The sequence below is a fragment of the Hippopotamus amphibius genome, chromosome 8 (assembly GCF_030028045.1).
Source record: "Hippopotamus amphibius kiboko isolate mHipAmp2 chromosome 8, mHipAmp2.hap2, whole genome shotgun sequence".
NCBI classification, from domain to species: Eukaryota; Metazoa; Chordata; class Mammalia; order Artiodactyla; family Hippopotamidae; genus Hippopotamus; species Hippopotamus amphibius.
In genome coordinates, this window is record NC_080193.1 from 137,317,723 (window position 1) to 137,336,381 (window position 18,659).

General features: G+C 44.7%; 1 protein-coding gene across 3 annotated transcripts in view; it reads right to left on the reverse strand.

Annotated features, from left to right (window-relative positions):
• DPP4 (dipeptidyl peptidase 4) overlaps positions 1-12,472 on the reverse strand; it is a 77,055-nt gene extending 64,583 nt beyond the window's left edge. Inside the window, exons 1-2 of one of the 3 annotated variants that reach the window (XM_057744517.1) lie at positions 12,245-12,472; positions 11,628-11,739 (exon numbers count right to left, since the gene is read on the reverse strand). In XM_057744517.1, the coding sequence (XP_057600500.1) occupies positions 11,628-11,739; positions 12,245-12,250 (118 nt within the window). In that variant the 5' untranslated portion in view covers positions 12,251-12,472. The remainder of the gene's footprint in view (positions 1-11,627; positions 11,740-12,244) is intronic. The other 2 variants (XM_057744518.1, XM_057744519.1) reach the window with 2 other exon arrangements.
• Between the last annotated feature and the right edge of the window lie 6,187 nt (positions 12,473-18,659).

Consider the following 18,659-nt stretch of genomic DNA (forward strand, 5'->3'; position numbering starts at 1 on the left):
TTCTGAAAGCCCTAAAATTTTCTCTCTGCAGCGTTATTAAGGAAGGCAACTCTGTGACTTCTGGAAAGAAAGTTGTCTTGCCCTCCTCCTCTCTTCCATGGCCTGATGCGTAACTCTCATCTTTTCCCTACACTCATAAAAAGTAGTCATGCAAGCTTTATAGCAGGTTTCCCCCTCCTCCCTTTTTTCGTGTTTCCTAGATTTTAAACATAACCCAATCCTGAATGACTCAGGCCCTGCAGCACCCATTTTCAAAACAGTATGAAGTTGTCCAGTGAAAAAATTCAACGATTCCTCCTTTACAGCAAAAGCCATCATAGGGGATTGTTCTTCACTCTGCTTTCTCCTCCTGTCTGTCCTTCCCTCCCCTCTTTAACCCTTTCCTCAGCACTCAGAGACAGAAGCCGGACCTGCCCCGGGCCTCAGATCCTGGTCCTCTTGATTTCTTTAAAATTAACTATATCAATTGAGTAATTCACTTGGCCTGTAGTGATTCATCAGGGAGCCTGAAGGTTTTTTGGGTTTTGTTTTGTTTGTGTTTTTTTTTTGGCTGCGGCAGGTCTTAGTTGCAGCACGTGGGGATCTTTGTGGAGGCATGAGGGATCCTTTCCTTGCAGCGTGTGGGTTTCTCTCTACTTGCGGTGCACGGGTTTTTTCTCTCACTAGTTCTGGTGCATGGACTCTGTAGTTTGCAGCGCGCAGTTAAGGCTTGCGAGCTCAGTAGTTGTGGCTTGCGGGCTTAGTTTCCCTGTGGCATGGGGGGTCTTAGTTCCCTGACCAGGGATCAAACCTATGTCCCTTGCCTTGCAGGACGGATTCTTTACCATAGGACCACTAGGGAAGTCCCCTCTTGATTCTTAGGGGCTTTGTTTTCATCTCTTCTCCCACAGCATCTTCATTTCCTTTTCACTGCTTACTTCTGCCCTGTCTGTAAGCCTGCATGGGGTGTACCCATATCAAACAAATACTTACTCACCCTGCTGCCTCCTGCAGCCACCTCCTTATTTCCTTTCTTGTATTTACCACCAAATTTCTCAAATAAACAATCCACATATGTGGCCTTCAGTTTTTCATGGTCCTTCCTCATGCCTGTCGAACTACCTCTTACCCTGTACGCCACACAGGGCTACCCCATCATCTTCTTCAATGCTTATTTTTTATACCATATGGTTTGCCAATTAATCAAGTAATCTTCTATCATTAGTTAAATATTTAATCTGAACAGTCATGTCTTAAATAGACTATTAGTAAGCTGAAAGGATGAATTTATTTTATCACATAGCTGCTAGTACTGTACTCTATGAACAGGTACGCATGACCTAGTAGTGGATGACTTGACCCAGTACTTATGAATATAAGAATTTTAATTAGAATTCAAGTCATATTAAAAAATGTTCATCAAAATGTGTTTTTACATGAGCTCCAAGATGATTCCTTTAATTCACCAAATATTTGTCAAGCTGTACTGGCTCGAATAGTTCCCCCCTCCCCCCAAATTCACGTCCACGGGGAACCTCAGAAAGTGACCGTATTTGGAAACAGGGATTTTGCAGATGTAATTAGTTACGTTACCATGAAGTTCCACTGGATTAGGGTGGTCCCTAAAATCAACGACTGGTGTCCTTATAAGAAGGCCATGAGAAGACATGCTCTTGCTGACTTGGAAAATGAAGAGGACCATGTGGAGACAGAGGGAGGAAGGCCATGTGACAATGAAAGGAGATTTGGAGTCATACAGCTACAAGTCAAGGAACACCAAGGACTGCTGCAAACCGCCAGTGGCTGGAAGAGGCAAGGAAAGATTCTTCCCTGATCTCCAGAGGGAGCATGGCCCTGACGACAGCTTGGTTTTGGACTTCTGGACATCATAACTGTGAACGAATAAATTTTTGTTGTTGTCGTAAGCCTCTCAGTGTGTGATAATTTGTTATGGCAGCCCTAGGAAAGCAGCCACTGTGCTCCTCGATGTTCTGAGCACTAGAGATAGGAGTGAACAAAACATAAAAAATTCTTGCCCTCATGAAGCTTACATTCTAATCGGAGGAAACACAGGAACAAAGAGTAAGTAAATAATGCCTTATGTTAGGAGGTTAAGTGCCGCGATGAAGTGCTAGAGAAACTCCGGGCTCCTGTGATTAGATCAGGCTCACTCAGGTCATCTCCCTTTCTTAAAGCTGACTGTACCATCATACAACATCCCCTAACCACCAGGATAGAATCCACTATATTCACAATCTCAGAGGTTAGCACACGGGGCAGGGGGGAGATCTGGGGAGTGAGTTTAGAATTCTGCCTTTCACAATCATCTTGCCTGCTGTGTTGAGAATACACTTCAGGGAGTAAGACGAGAAATAGGGAGATTTTTGCAATATTTCAGGTGAAAAGTGATGGTGTCTTGGACTAAGGTGGTAGTAGTGGAGGTGGGGAGATGTGACCAGATTCTGAAAGAACATGAAGGTGAAGTGATAGGATTTCCTGACCAATTGGATGTTGAGTGTGAACAAGCGCGAGGAGTTGAGAACTGCATAGATTTTGGCCTCAGCAACTGAAAAAAAAATGACTTGCTCTTTGTTGAGAGGAGATGTATTAAGGGAGGAATAGGTTTGAGGGGATACAAAGTTTTGGGAGATGTTACTTTGAGATGCTAAGAGCATCAAAATGGAGATGTCCACTTAATAGTGGCAAATATGCACATAGAGCTCAGGAAAGAGGTCTGGTCTGGAGATACAATTTTGGGTGCTGTCAGGTTATAGATGTTGTTTAAGGCCAAAGGAGTAGATGAAATCACCTGGTGGAAAGAAGGTAGAGGTTCCAGGATGAAGCCCTGGAGTCCAAGGTTAGAAGTCAGACCCTAGAAGGAGCCCCTAAGGAGAATGGGAGGGGGCATGTGGTGGCACAAAGGAAAACTAGGAGAGAGTGCAAACCCAGAGGAGGGGGAGAGGAAGCATGAACCACTGACAGGGAACGGGAGGCTCAGAGGGAGAACCGAGCCTTGGACTTAGCAACACAGAGGTTAGGAAGCTTCACGCAAACAGAGCCAAACATGATGGGCTGAGGATAAGGCTCATTCCAGTGGGTTTCAGAGGGAGCAGGAAAGGAACTGCAGACATAGGTAACAGAAAACGCTTCCAGGAGTATTTTTGGTAAAGGGAGAAGGGAAAGGGACTGGGAGGTAGGCAGGGATGTGGGGTCCAGAGAGGATCTTCCTCTCTTCCTCTCTCCCTCCCTCCCTCTCTCCCTTCCTTCCTCCTTCCTTCCTTCCTCCCTTCCTTTCTTTCTTTAAGGATGTGAGAGGTTACAGCATATTTATATAGAGAAGGGAAAATGACAATGCACTGGGCAGAGGACATAGCTGCAGCCACATCTTTGAGTAAGTGAAAGGGGATGAGGTCTGTGTACAAAGGAGGGTTTGGCCTTGGGCAGGTGCTGAGGGAGGGCTGATGGGAACTGAGGACCTTCTCTTCTAATGGCCTTAGTTTTCTCCTTAAAATAGGTGGCAAGGCTGGTCATCAGCTGAGGATGACCATGGGGAGGCACTGGGGGCTTGGGCAGAGGAGAAACGAGTGGGTGCGCCAACAGCGGGGGAGCATGGGGTGGGGACGCGGGGGTGGGGACCACCAGAGAGTACGAAGGAGACACCGGATTTTAATTGAGTTCTGGATTTTCTTTTCAGTGCAGTCAAACCATTTTCATCTTAATGAACTCACTACCATGCAGATTATTTCAAATCCCACTTTCCTGGGTCAACTTTTACAGGTCTAACTGTTACCACGTATTTTTGCACTTTTTTATGTTGACTTTTATTTTATGTTAACTGTTTCTGTCACATTTTCCCATTATGGACTGGGTAAAATATAACAGTTTATATGTGCTTTTTTTTCTGATTTGTATCTTAAATGTTGTAAACTCAATTCTTTTCTTAATCATTTTGGATGCCAAGAGAAAGCAAGTGCTGGGCTCAAAATGCCTTTCAGGATCAAAAAGGCAGCATCAAAACACCCTGCTTTACAATAAACCCATTTGGTCAGGAAAGAAACAGAGAAGAGAAGGAGAGAGTTATATGATCGGATTCTTTGGAGATCAGAGCTGGCTTGACATCTATTTTCTTCTGTTAGCAAATTAAATTTTTCCAATATAATGAAAAATGAGTAATCATAAAATATCTGATATGCCTACTAGACCTCTGATTTCTTTCTTTCAGAATCCCCAGTTCAAGTTAGAACTGCTCTACTTCTGTATCTCCAATTATAGAAGATGCTAATAATAACACAATAGTAAGACTCCATAGTTTAAACAACTTTGGGCCAGGTATTCTGAGACTTGTAGCCAAAAGCATTCTATCTGACAGAATCGGGGCGGCAGGGGGTAGGGCTGTAAATTGTAGAGGGCTAAACATGTAGGGGAACTGCGTGCCTGGGAGGCAGTCTGATGGCTCCAAGATCAGAAAGGTTGTATTCAAACCCATAAATTATTAACCCTTTATACTTGATTGGTTTCCATATGAACTTCTCTAGGCAGCATTTATCATGCTCTCTTAAGAGCTTCCACAGCACTTTGATCATTTACTAGAAGGACACTTAGCCCTTCCTACTATAGTTAATGTTTATGTTTCTTTTAATGTTGTGAATTATTTGAGGGCAAAGGCCGTGTCTATTATTTTGATATCTCCAATGATCAACAAAGTGCCTGATGTAGAAAATGCTCAATAAATGTTTGCCGAATTAGAGAATTACCTTCTGTTGACAGGTGTATGATATAGAAGGCCCTCCAGAGCACTGCCTTGGAAAGCGGAAGTGTATCCAGTAGCACGAGGGAATTGGAGGAGCCACTGCAGATTAGCTCTTGTGCGAAGGATAGAGCCATGGGGGCAAGAAAAAGGTCTCCAACTTGGGCTAGCCACCTGACTGTTCGAGGAGTCATCCTTATCTTTGCTCCTTCCAATGCTACCACCCACCCTGTCCCAGCTGGCATCATCTCTCACCTGGATAAACCACTCTCCGCCCTCCACCATTATCTCTACCAGAGTCAGAGGCATTTTAGAAACAGAAACAAGATCATGTCACACTCATGCTTAAAATAGAGAAACTCCTTCCTGTGTCCCTCCCTCCTTTTGATCACACTTTATTTTTGACCTAGCCTGTATCACTGTCTGAAAGTACTCATGGGCTTGCTTACTACCTGCCTGCCCCAGGACTGTGAGGGCCCAAGGGAGTAGGCTCTTTGCCTCTAGTGTTTCGGGCCACATCCTCTGTACCTGCAGCAACAGCGGTCATGCAGTAAGCATTCGGTACAGGCAGAAGAGTTCACAAATACTGCTGCTCTGGCCGATGTAGGACCTTAGCCCTGCAGAGGTTCTAAATCTCATACGAAAAGAGTTTCCTGCCTGGAATAAAGAATCAAGGAAAATAACAGGGAAATGGGAGCCGTCCATGATATTCACGGACCTGAGCAGGTCTGGCTATTAAATAACTGAGGAAAATAAGAAAATGGGGTCCCAGCCTCACAGAGATGATGCTAAGACTGCAGGGGCCACCCATCCAGTTTGGGGGAACTGACTGTTAAGTCAGGGAAGGAGTAGGTGGTGGTAGCCACTTAATCTTCACTGCCCCCCCCCCCACCCCCCAGCCTCTCTTCCTCCGTTGTACATCCTAAGCCGCCACGGTCCTCAGGATGCTGGAAACAAAGTCCCTGCTGGCTTTGGGCCTGCCTTAAATTACCTCTGCTTCCTGGGCCTTAGATGCTGAAACACGTAACTTAAGCTCGTGGGTTTACTTGCTTCCCCAGTGGACCAAATAATGAAGAAATGTGCTTATTAATGTAGACAGTTAACTAAAGCAAATGGTTTGTTATAAAGTTTGAAAACATTTTCTAGGAAGTCATAATTTTGAAGTACTATCAAAACTGCCAAAACAAAACAGCGAACATAGAAGTGCTAATTTTGTGGTTGCAGTTCGCTCTCAGATTGAGAAACATACCCTTTTTGGGAGGTCATAATGGACCTGTGAAGATTAAAGGTAAAAATATTTATGAGATAATTGATCTACAATAATGCAAGAGTTAGCATCAAGCCATAAAGCAGTGATTAATCATTAAGTCACAAAAGCTTCCACCGAAGCATTTCTTTAAAACAGTTATTCCTGGAAACCAGTAGGTTCAGGGAAGGCTAGAAGTTACAGCATTTGAATTCCCAAGTTCTAGTACTTCCTCACAAAGCACTAAACTTCTATACCTCAGTTTCTTCCGTGTAACAAGACAGGAGATTAATACCTTCTCTGACATGGATTGTTTTGTGGAGATCAAATGAAATAACACAGCACGCATTGGAAACAAAACAAGTGCAATGCAGTGCAAGTACTAAATCTGGACCTACTACTACCACTGTCAGTCCTGGGCTGGAAGTCATTGCTTCTCTACAGCTCTGCGCAGGAAAAGAGACAGCAGCAGAAGGCACTTTTCCCCAGAACACAGGCATCCAGGGATCCGCAGTCATGAAATTAAATACAGTCATACAAATAGGAAGTTGTAACATTTATGCTAATATGGCCACGCTAATTTTATCCTTGATCACAAAGTATCAGCTCTAGAGGCACAGTGCCTGAATGTGAACCCCAACTCTGTGCAACTTTAAGCAAGTTCCTTAACTTTGGTAGCCAGCTTCCAAGATGACCCCAACAATTTCCACCCCAATATTCACGCCCTTGTGTAATGCCCTCTCACTTTGTATCGGGCTTGGGCTGTGTGACCAACAGAATACAGCAGAAGTGATGGCATATCACCTCTGGGGCTAGGTCAAAAAGGCTCTGAGGCTTCCTACGTGGTTGCTCTCTTAAAGCCTTCATTCTAAGGGAAGACGGCAGCGCTGGCACCCTTCGGAAAGGCCCATCCTCTGGTGGGGAACTGAGGTCTCTGGCTAACAGCCATGTCCAAGAGCTTGAAAGTGGATCCCCCAGCCCCAGTCAAGCCTTCAGATGATATCTTGACTGCAACCCCACGGGAGACCTTGAGCCAGAACCACCCAGCTAAGCCTCCGATAAATTCCTGAACCATAGAGATGGTGAGATAAAAAAAATCTGTTGTTTAAGTTTGAGGACAATTCATCATGCAATAATAAATGACTCAAACAGCTGCTCAAGGTTTCTGCAAATCTTCTGTAAAGGTGGAGATAATAGCCTCTCTCAAAGGGTTGTAAGGATCAAATGATAAGTGTATGGAAAGCCCCCAGCCCAATACCTGGCACAGAGTGCATCCATGTTGGTTAGTATTACATCTTTGTAACTTCTCTTCCACAAGGAGGGTGGTCCTGCATATTCTTACAGTCACATTCCCCAGGCTCAGCACTTTGTTAAGTCTTAAAATTTCAAGTACACTGATCCAGCTCTAGTCAGTCTCTTAAGGTCATTTTTCTCTAACCATCAATTGGTCAAATAGTCTTTCCTTTTTCTCTCTAATCCCTTTTAAGATGAGAGGCAAGATGTCTAAGATAGAGAAATTTAAAGGCACATGCTATATAGCTAGGGAACCAAAATAGCTGACCTGAAAAAGACCAACCCACTGACCTCAGGAGCATTCGACAAAGCTTGATAACTGAGCGAGCTGGAGTCAACTGCAACTTTTACAGGGCTCTCTGTTTAGAGCCTGTTCTCTGAAATACACAAAGCTTTCATTCAGGCTCATTTCTGTGCTTTTAAACCTGGAATAGATCCTGGACTTCCTCAGGCAAACTTCATAGATGTTATCTTTTCTTTCTCTGATTATTCCTGTCTCCTCCTTCACATTTGGGTTTTCTTTTATTACTGGTGGATAGCTGAGCAGTCCAATTTCCACTGCACTGAAAGAAGATATTGAGGAAATTTACTGCTACAGCAGTGGGAAGAACACAAGAAGAACAGATATGTCTCTATCCCATAACAAAATCCAGTAAGAAAACTATCTGACAAATAGCAAAACTCAATGATAAAATTATTTGACAACTATTTTAAAAACTCAGCCTATAATATAATGTAAAGAGGGAATTAAAGGGATCACAAATACTGAGTGAGGTTTTATTGCTTCTAAGCCATGAAGATTTCTACAATTCCACTGTGAGTAAATTATTTTTATACATTTTATTTCTGATTCTCTGAGAAACTGAATGTCCAAATATGCAATATCCCTCTCTACTAGGATATTTGAGGGATTTAAAACAAAATACAATCCTTTATTATACATACAGAAAGAGGTGAGTTTTTAATTTTGCTTGGTGAAATGCATAATTCCTGACCTCGAGGAGTTTTTACTCTAAAACAATTTATTAGCAGTATTAAGCTTACACCTCTGTCTCTCTCTGTCTCAGTCTCTCTCTGCTCTGGGTGTGTCCAGAGTTCTGCTAAAGTCAGCTTTACATACAGAAGCACTTAACCTTTCAAACCAGCCTCTCAGGGGATGACCTTGGGTTTGCTCATTTCTTCACCTGTTTTCCCTTGGCTCTTTATTTCTTTGCTTCCCACATAATCTAGGACTTTGTTTTGTTGTTCTATCAAAATCTTTCTTTCTTTTCTCCTTCCCCTTCCCTTTCCTTTGCTTCCCTTCCCCTCCCCTCCCCTCCCCTCCCTTCCCTTCCCTTCCCTTTCCTTTCCCCTCCTTTCCTTTTATATTCCTCTCTCCCACCTCCCTTCCTCTCTTCCTTTCTGGTTTTGTTTGACTTTAAAACCTAGATTGACAATACGGAGGAAACTTCTTGGGTGATGACTCTGGATTCTTTGTAAAAAGGCTGTCCCTTCCTGTGGCACAGCCCAAGAATGGTACTGCTGATTTAGTAAAAATGCTGCAGTCCTGAGCTTTTATCTCTGTTCCTTATGATAAGGTAGGAGTTGAAACAAGATAACTTCCCTTTTCTCCTCAAATATACATACATGCCAATTAAGAAATATGAGAAGAGGGGACTTCCCTGGTGGCTCAGTGGTTAAGAATCCACTTACCAATGCAGGGGACATGGGTTTGATCCCTGGTCCGGGAAGATTCCACATGCTGTGGAACAACTAAGCCCGTGAACCACAACTACTGAGCCTGTGCTCTAGAGCCCACGAATCACAACTACCGAGCCTGTAAGCTACAACTACTGAGCCCACTTGCTCTAGGGCCTGCGTGCCACAACTACTGAAGCCTATGCACCTAGAGCCTGTGCTCTGCAACAAGAGAAGCCACCGCACTGAGAAGCCTGTGCATCACAATGAAGAATAGCCCCCGCTCGCCGTAACTAGAGAAAGCCTGCATGCAGCAATGAAGACCCAACGCAGCCAAAAAAATTTGTTTAATAAGAAAGAAATTTAAAAAGAAATTAAAAAAAAGAAATACCAGAAGACAAAGTCACTTGATTGTGAAAGTGTAAATAAAGCACACAATGAAACCACATCTGTACCAAGTAGTCCAAGAGGCATTCTTAGCCACCCTACCGCCTTACTCCCTACGTTTCTAATTACCGAAGTCTAATCATTCATGTTTCTGAGTAGCTCTAGAGCCTCCAAATTCTGCTCGGCACCATCAGTCTCCTGGGACACTTTCCTTGCTTCCCCTCCAGGCTTGTCCCACATCAACCCACCTTCCCACTGTCATGCCCCACGGTTCAGGCATGCTAGAGTTCTTCATCATCTAAAGGTTAAAGTCCTTGTGCCCACACTTCTCTCTTGCTAGGAGTCCTTTTATGATCCCAGACAGAGGATATGATCTTGTGTCTCTACGATGACTCACAAGTCATTCACGTTTTCTGCTAAAACTTATCTCCAGGAACGGATATTAACTCTTCAGGCCTCCCCACAGAAGAAATCTTATGTGAGAAGTCTTCCCAGACTTTCCCAGAAGTGATCCTTCTAATACCCTAAGAAAATTTGCTCAAACCTCTCTAAATGTTCTCACTGAATCATAATAGTGAGATGGAGACATGTGAACCTCTCTGGAAGTCCCCGTCAGGAGAATGTTCTTGAAATCTGTTCAAATTCCATTTGGAGAAGAGACTAAGTATGGTTTAAGGTGGATGGCAAGACAGCCCCTCCCCAGTCTATATGCCCCACCGAGCAAAACTAGATCCCTGTAGTTAACTTAACTGAACCCCATGGAAGGCAACTGCATGATCCAGGCCCCTAAGCCATTTCGCTGCCTTCTTAAGTGGCTTATTTATCAAAGTTTGGTGTTCCTTTCCACTTTCCTGAAGGGAAGTTCTGATAATTACAGTTTTACCCATTCTTCCAAGGATGTCTGGGTGCCTCAGCAATATTTCAGAAATGAACAGACTATCCAGGTTACTTTGATTTGTTTGCATATCTGTTTCCCACTAGATTATAAACTTCCTGAGGTTGGGGATCTTTATATTTATAAAATTTAATCTTTGGATTTGCAGCAACTAGCGCAGTTCCTGAAACATAATGTAGGTCATGTGAATATTTACTGATTGTATGGGTGACCCATCCTTTTCCCACAGGAAGGCTTTGTGTGTGTGGTTGTTTAAATATACAAAGTGCCACTTTATGAAAGCAGTTATATTTTACCAGTTCACAACAAAGAGTCAAAAAAATGGACAGATGCCTGCCATTTAATAGTCTAAATTGGTAGCAATCACAGCTTTCTTAAGTAACTGAGCATCCTTACCAACAGGTCAACACACTCAGTTATTTAACCTTTGCCACCTTTGCTCTGGCCCTGAAATTGCTGGCCAGGCATGGTTTTTGACAGTTTTACAAACTAATTCCAAACTGTCACCTCGAAGTCTAGATAAGACCCCTCAGTATATAAGCACTGTCTACACATTTCCTGGTTGACTAGACCATCAGAGATAACACTTCAGTTGGCTGACTAAAATGTGAATACTTAAATGAAAGTAACTATTTAAAAAAGAAAGTAGGGCCAGAAGAGACCCAAACTAGTTATTCTCACTTGTTTGCATCCAATAGTGTGTATTTCATTATATGAATGTTTTATACGAAGAGCTAGGACTAAACTGGAACAGTGAGGCAAGCTAAAAGAAACCAAGGTGGGTTTAAATGAAGGAATGAAGGAATCCGCCAAACAGCACTGATCCCACCTCCTCTGAGTATTACTATGGACACCAGCTTTGTGATTTAACTCTGAAATACTAACTCCTCTAAGTGGTCAAACAATTATTTTCCTGCATCCCAACTCTCCAGCTGATGGATTTCCATCATCCCTGAGGGAAGACCACCTGGGCTCCCCATGCACTCTGTTTGGGGGCTTTCTCATTTTTTTTCTCTCCCCTTATGACATCCTTACTACTGTTTGGGATCTGGGAACACTGCCTCTTTTCCTTTGAAAATCACAACCACGAAAGTTTTCATTTTTTTAAAATTTAAATTCAGGTGTACTAAATTTAAATTTAACAAAAAGAAATCTTAAAACTTCCCCTTAGTTTCAGGAAGTATGTATTTGCCACACAGAAAACGTGGCAGGTGCAAGGCGCTTGCAAGCCTAAACACTGGAGACCAACGAAGCGAATCTGGAGGCTACACGAGAAGCAGCAACCACGCCAGCGAAGCCTCTGCGACGACCTGGCACACTGGTCCCACCCGGTCCTCAGCTACACTCCTAGGTCTCCTTGGTGTAGTCGCATAGAACCTGATCCGGGTCTCCAACTGTCTTACCGTTTTCAAATGTTTTAAACTTACTGCCTTTGTTCAGCAGAACCACAGGCACGACGATGACGGTGACCAGCGCAGCGATCCCCAGCAGTCCCAGGAGCACCTTCCACACTGTCTGCAAGCCAGGCAGATCACGTCCAGTTAGAGCCAGCCGTTTGGCCCCAGTCTGGGTGAGAGGGTCGGGGCCTGGGCTGCACCCGAGGCAGCGGGCTTTGCCGACGGGCGCGCACTGGGAGAGGGGCACCGCGGGCTGGGAGGGTCTGGAGCGCGCCAGTCGGAGGTTGCCAGAGCGCTTTCCCTTGAACTTTTAGCCTCTGAGCACTTTAATGTTGGCTGCTCTCCGCCTGCAACTCAGAAGCCAAGCGAGGGTTCAGGCGTGCGTTTTGCGGGTGGCTCCCCAGATCCTCCGAGGCTCGGTGCCTGGGTTCCAGCAGAAGCCCCGCGGGCGCGAGAGCGCGGCGAGAGCCCCGGGGCGGCTCTCCACCTGTCCGAGCAGAACCCTGAAGCTTCCGCCTAATGCGAACCGCAAGCCTGTGGGGCTATCTGGGGAGAGTCTGGTGACACGGCAGCTACGGCTCGCCCCTGGGGCCCTGGGGGGTGGAGGCCGGCTCCTCACTCACCTTCATGGTCGGCGTCTCCTCGGCACTGAGCGTCGGGAGCGAGAGCGCAGGCAGAAGTCCGCGAGCCGCCCGGACGCGCGTGCAGCTCCGCGGCTCCGCGCGCGCCGGCCCCCGGGGCTCCCGTGTCCGCCCCGAGTTAAATATTAGTGAGTGCCGCGCCGGCTGGGTCTAAAGAGCCGCGGGCCGGCTGCGGCGCGAAGGCGCGCCTGGCCCCGGGTCCTGGCGTCCGGGCCGGGGGGCGCCCGAGAGGCACCTCCCCACGCGCGCGCGGGGCCCCGGGCGGCTGCGGGGCGGGCGGGGTGCGGGGCGCTGGGGGCGCGCGGGAGGGGTGGGACAGCCCCCGCGGCGGCTAGCCGGAGCCCGACCTCCGAAGCCGAGCCCCGAGGGACCATGGTCCGCCTTAACGGAAAGGGCCCCCTGCGCTCCATTCCCGCAGCGCCGCGTGGGCAGGCAAGGGGACCCAGCCCAGAGAGGGCGCGGGGCTCTGCAGACTCACAGCCCACGGCTGGCAGCTGCGGCTAAAACCCAGGCCTCTGTCCTCGGCCAGGGAATGGTATGTTGGGGAGTTCTGGGGTGTTTAACGCTTCTGGAAGTCCGAGAGAGAGAAAAAGTGATTGTTCACTTGTGGTTGGCCCTTAGAGGCTAAGTGTCTGGATTCACTCTCCGCAGGGGATTTCTGGCTTGTCTTGCAGGCTTACCCTCTCATCAAGATGCCAAAAATCATAACAATAACACTTATGTGGAACGTACTTTTTCCCAGGAGCCGCTCTAAGCATTTCTGTGTTTATTTTACAGGGAGGAAGCCTGGGCACAGGAGGTTAAGTCACTTGGCCAAGTCAAGGCAGCTCCCAGGTCGTTGAACCTGAATTCAGAGTCCATGTTCTTAACCACTACTCCCCACGGCCTTTCATCTTTCAGCCTTGCAAAGAGATTTGGAAAAAAGTAAAAGGTCAGGTGTGGCTTCTTCCCCCAGGTGCCCATGATGCCCTGTAGTTTTCCTTCACTGGTTCCTTTTTCCCTTCATTCATTCATCCCCACATCCTCCTGTTTGTTTCACCCATTCCACAAACATTTGAGTGGATACAAAGTGTCAGGCTTTCATTTAGCTGTTGGAGACAGAGAACTGGGACAAGACAGATGAGATGTGTGCACTTGGCACTTTCAGTCTGAAATACACAGGTGAAACTTTGCACTTAGGGCCCCTCTATGGTTACTTCCTCTCTTGTGGATAAGTGCTGCTACTCCCTGAAAGGCCTCTTCTGCTTGCTCACTGGGTTGCAAAACAAAGCCTCTGTCCAAAGTTAGAGATAAAAGATTAAAAATGCTAAGGCCTATGAGGCATTACCATGTAATAATGAAGACATCTCAGTTTCCATCCTTTATCTCCAGTCCAGACACTGCTTCTGAACTCAGGCATCTTCTCCCCTCTGGCTACTAGTCGCTTACAACACATCCACTTATCCACACCCGCCTCCAGAGGCTCAAACTGAGCTCTTCATTGTTTCCATCAGCCTCAGCCCTCTCGTCTGTGAACATCTGTCTTCACTAAAAGTGTCCCCACTCACCAGTTACAAAAGCTAAAGACTTGAGTCATCTCAGTTTTTCTTCTCCACTCTCCTGCTACATTCACTTGGCCATCATTTCCTCTCAATTCTGCCCTTATAAGTATTTCTCCTATCCATTCCCTCCTCCCTCTTCCAGCTGCTGGGGAAGTTGAGTCAACAGTGTTATTGCAGCCTGTGAGGTGGAGCTGGGAAGAGAGGCTGTCTTTCAAGGCCTACAGGGAATGGTAGCATTGGGGGCTCAGTGTTGGCCCCTGCTCTCACCAGTTTGTACACTCAGCAATGGAGGAGGGAAGTCCATACAGTTGAGCATGTGCTTAACCTCCATACCTGTACTGCGACACGATACTTTCAGCGAGGCCCAGGGAAGCTGGGGGAAGTTGGCAGACCTCCATGGGGCAGATCATCTTGTTCTCTGGAAAGTATCTCATGAAACACAAATATCTTCACACTCTGCCAACTTCAAGAGATTCTTGGCTGCTCTCAGCTTCTGAGATGGCCCATACTCTGTCTGTGGAGTGTGCTTCTCTAAATAAATCCACTTCTTTCCTGTCAAAAAAAAAAAAAAAATGTCATTCTCTCCTAAATCTCCCCCACTGACCTCCTCATCACTAGTCTTTCAATCTTGGTTTTTTTTTCAAGTTCCTAAGGTACCAGCTGGCCAGCACATTAACCACCACCTATGAGGGTAAATCTTATATTAGGCCATCTCGCTTTGCATGAAAAATGGCAAACAGATGTACAACTGCAAGTTCTGTCTGTCAGGAAGATTTCTCTTTCTACTGTATTTCAGAGCATCCCTGAGAGGGGCTGTAATGTGTGTTGAAGGAGAGACACCCAGCAGTGGGAGAAGCACCATGGAGTCTAAGTTCACTGCTCATGTGATTTTCTTTCTTTCTTTTTTTTTTTTAACTTTTTATTTTATATTGGAGTATAGTCGACTAGTCGATAGTTTCAGGTGTACAGCAAAGTGATTCAGTTATACATACACCTGTATCTATTCTTTTTCAAATTCTTTTCCCATTTAGGTTTTTACATAGTATTGAGCAGAGTTCCCTGTGCTACACAGTAGGTCCTTGTTGGTTATCCATTTTAAACATAGCAGTGCATACATGTCAATCCCAAACTCCCTAACTATCCCTTCTGCCTACCCTTCGCCCCGGTAACCATAAGTTCCTTCGCAAAGTCTGATTTTTTTTGTGCTGTCTGACCACTTGTGCTCATCTGCTGTGTCTTATAGGTACCATTTGCACTTAAATCATGGGACATGGCCGAACATGCCCAACTTTATCATTGGTGGATCAGGTAACAACCAGTTCATTATCGTAGCTCAGGTTGTGTAGTTATGCGTTGAATCGTGTCCCCTCCAAAAAAGGTATGTTGCAGTCCTAATCCCCGGTGTTTCAGAAAGTGACCTTATTTGGAGATAGGGTCTTTGTAGAAATCATCAGGTTAAAAAAGAAGTCATTAGGGTGGTACCTAATATGAGAGGTATCCTTATAAAAAGAGAAAATTGGAAAACAGAGACAGACACATATAGAGAGAAGATGATATGAAGAGACACAAGTAGAAGACAATGACCGACAAGCCAAGGAGAGAGGCCTGGACCAGCTCCTTCCCTCATAGGCCTCAGAAGGAACCAACACTGCCGATCCCGTGATTTCGGTCTTCTAGCCTCCAGAACTGTCAGACGATAAAATGCTGTTGTTTAAACCATCCCATCTGCACACTAATATACTAAGGGTTCCATGATCACACGTTCAGTGTCTACCAGGACCCTATAGAAAGAGAGGAGCTGATTTTCATACAGTGAATAGTCACTGACTGTTGCAGCCTGCATCTAAGATGGGTCCCAAAGTTTGGGGGTACCTTAGATAGGTAACTGATCAATTGGCAAAGGGTATGACTTTGTTCTAAAAACCCTAGGCAGATCTTCTGTGATTCTCCTATTGGGGCCCGCCAGAGGCTTTGGCTACCATAGACACTTCAAATAACTGTTGTCTGCTGGGTCATTAAGATCCAATATAAGGGCAGCTTGCACTATAGCCTAGACCCAGGAAGCCCTCTTTTGCTCTAGGTTCCATTCAAAATAGACAGCCTTAGATGCTACAGAGCAAATAGGTTGGAGAAGCACATCCAGCTGTGGTGTGTGATATCTCCAAAATCCAAAGTGCTCCAGCAAACATTGTTTCTCTTTGTGGTGGGCATACAAGGTGTAGTGACTTATCTTTCATTTTAGGGGGCATATCCTGACATATTCTAGACTGCTGAATCCCTTGAAACTTTGCAAAAGTTTTCATGGGATTTATCCTCTAGTCTGCGGTCACATTTGTCTTGGTAAAGCAGGTAAAGAACTTGCCACTTACTGTTCCCGAGGTCCAGTTAGCATAATGGCACTACGTGATGTAACAGCCACATGTGATGTTCTATGGGATTTCAAGATGATCAATGTCCCAGGAGACTATATTATGATAGAAAGCATAGCCCTAAAGTAAGATGGTGAAAATATACTGCTGATCTTTCCAGGTGATGGCAAACAGTTTTGAATAGTCCTTAAGAAAAAAAATAAGTATTCTTCAGGCTAATAGCCATAGATACTAGGATTGTATTGTTTGATGCAGTAAGTTACCACACTGGAAGTGGCAGCTGACATTTTTCCATAATCCATCTTTCATATGGGCTGAACAGGGAAGTTAACTGAGTATAAGGTAGGGAACCAGCACTCTTGCATCTTTCAGGACACCAATCTCTGTACTTGCCCAGGGACGCAGTATTACTTTTGGCTTACCATGTGGATGTGGAAGGACAGTTCTAGGGGCTTCCACTTATCCTTTCTTTTTTAAATTACATTTATTTATTTATTTAGTTTGTTTGTTTATTTTTTGGCTGTATCAGGTCTTAGTTGAGACACATGGGATCTTCGTTGAGGCATGCAGGCTCTCTAGTTGAGGTGTGTGTACTCAGTAGTTGTGGCACGAGCTGAGTTGCCCATCGGCATGTGGGATCTTGATTTCCTGACCAGGGATTGAACCGGTTGCATTAGAAGGTAGTTTCTTTACCACTGGACCACCAGGGAAACCCCACCCTTATCCTTTCTTACCATCATCTCTCTCTATGGTCAGGGGAGAAATGAGCCAAGGAATGCAGGCTAACTCCAGAAGCTGGAAAAAGTAAGGAAATGAATTCTCCCCTAGAACCTCTAGAAAGAATGCAGCTCTGATGACACGTTGACTGTAGCCCAGTAGGACCTATTTCAGACTTCTGACCTCCAGAAGTATAAGACAATACGTTTGTGTCGTTTCAAGCCACTGGGTTATAATAAATTGTTACAGCAGCAATAGGAAGCTAATACACCACTGGACAACAGTGATGTTTTAACTCTATAGAAATGGATATAAACCTAGTATCAGGATTTAACACCTCCTGGGAGGTCTGGGCATGTCCCTTCTCACAGAGCGTTTTCAAACTTAGCTGCATGTCACATGTCCTTCTGAGGAAGACTTGGGAGAAGATTTAAGGAAGGTACTGTGAGAGCATTGCAGGCTCTGGCCTCCATTTCAAACAAGGTATTTTGGGTCTGTGAACTGGTTTGAGTCTGAAAACGATAAAAAGCCATGAATTTCTATTATGGCAACTTAAGTGAGATTTCTGACTCAGACCTAGAATTTTTCTGAGTTCTGAGATCAGGCCATAGTTTAGAATGCTGCCTGTGTACTTCACTCTCCCATGTACTTGACTCTTAAGTACCCCATGATAAATGAAACACCACTATTATAGGTCACACATTTTGATTACAAAGTGTAACCAAAATGTATGGGGGGCGGGGGCAGGTTGGTGTGGGATGAAGTGGGAGATTGGGATTGCCATATATACATTACTAATAAGAAAAATATATCAAATTGTATACTTTAAGTATATGCAGTTTATTGTATGTCAATTATATCTCAATAAAATTCTTTAAAAAAATGTAGATGTTTATGGTGATAGTCTCTTTTAAGAACCCGAGTCTTGGAAGTGGGGTCACCTAATGTGAGCTGTTGCCCTGGAAGGATGCAACCAATGTCAGATTGCAGCACAAAGCAGATAAAAAGCAGACGGAATACTCTGGTCTCCCTCACTTCTATTCTAGACATATTTTTTCCTAACAAATCCTTGCATTCAACTTAAATATCACAGATATACTGTATGTCTGTTTATGTATTGTATGTTCTATATAAATCTGTGCTTCAGGCTGAAGGAATAACTACACACAATATCTGAGTGAGAAAGCTAGAGATCTTTAGAGAATATCTATTAATTTAGTTTCACCAGGAAATAGGGTTGGTCTTGGACATATTCTTCAGTATTAAATTCAATATTCAGTATATACCAGGGAGCCACTTAAAGTTTTTGCCAGGGAAAGGAACACAGTCAGACTGGAACCTTAGCCTTAAGAAGAAGGCAATAGCATAAGATGGATAGCTGTGAAATGGAAGAACTGGAGATGGGATGAGACCCACAAACTTGATGTTGCAAAATTAAATGGGCAGGTGTTTCTCTGTGTGGAGCTTGTCATAAAAGAATTTAAATCGTGTTGATTTGTATTTGCTTACACAGAGATCTCTAAAAACTGTTTGGAAATGCAGGCAGGTGCCGAAAGAATTAGATAAGTCATTCAATAGAAGTCTTATACATATAAAGACACTATTACTTAGTTTCTTGAATACGTACATGTTAACTTGGATTTTAATATGGTCCACAAAAAGGCTCAGTGCTCAAGTGACTACCTGTGGAAGATTTTATTACAAATGTTTTCTCTTTAGAGTTACAACTTTCTGTCACATCCACCAGTGTACTAGCATTAATATGTTGGC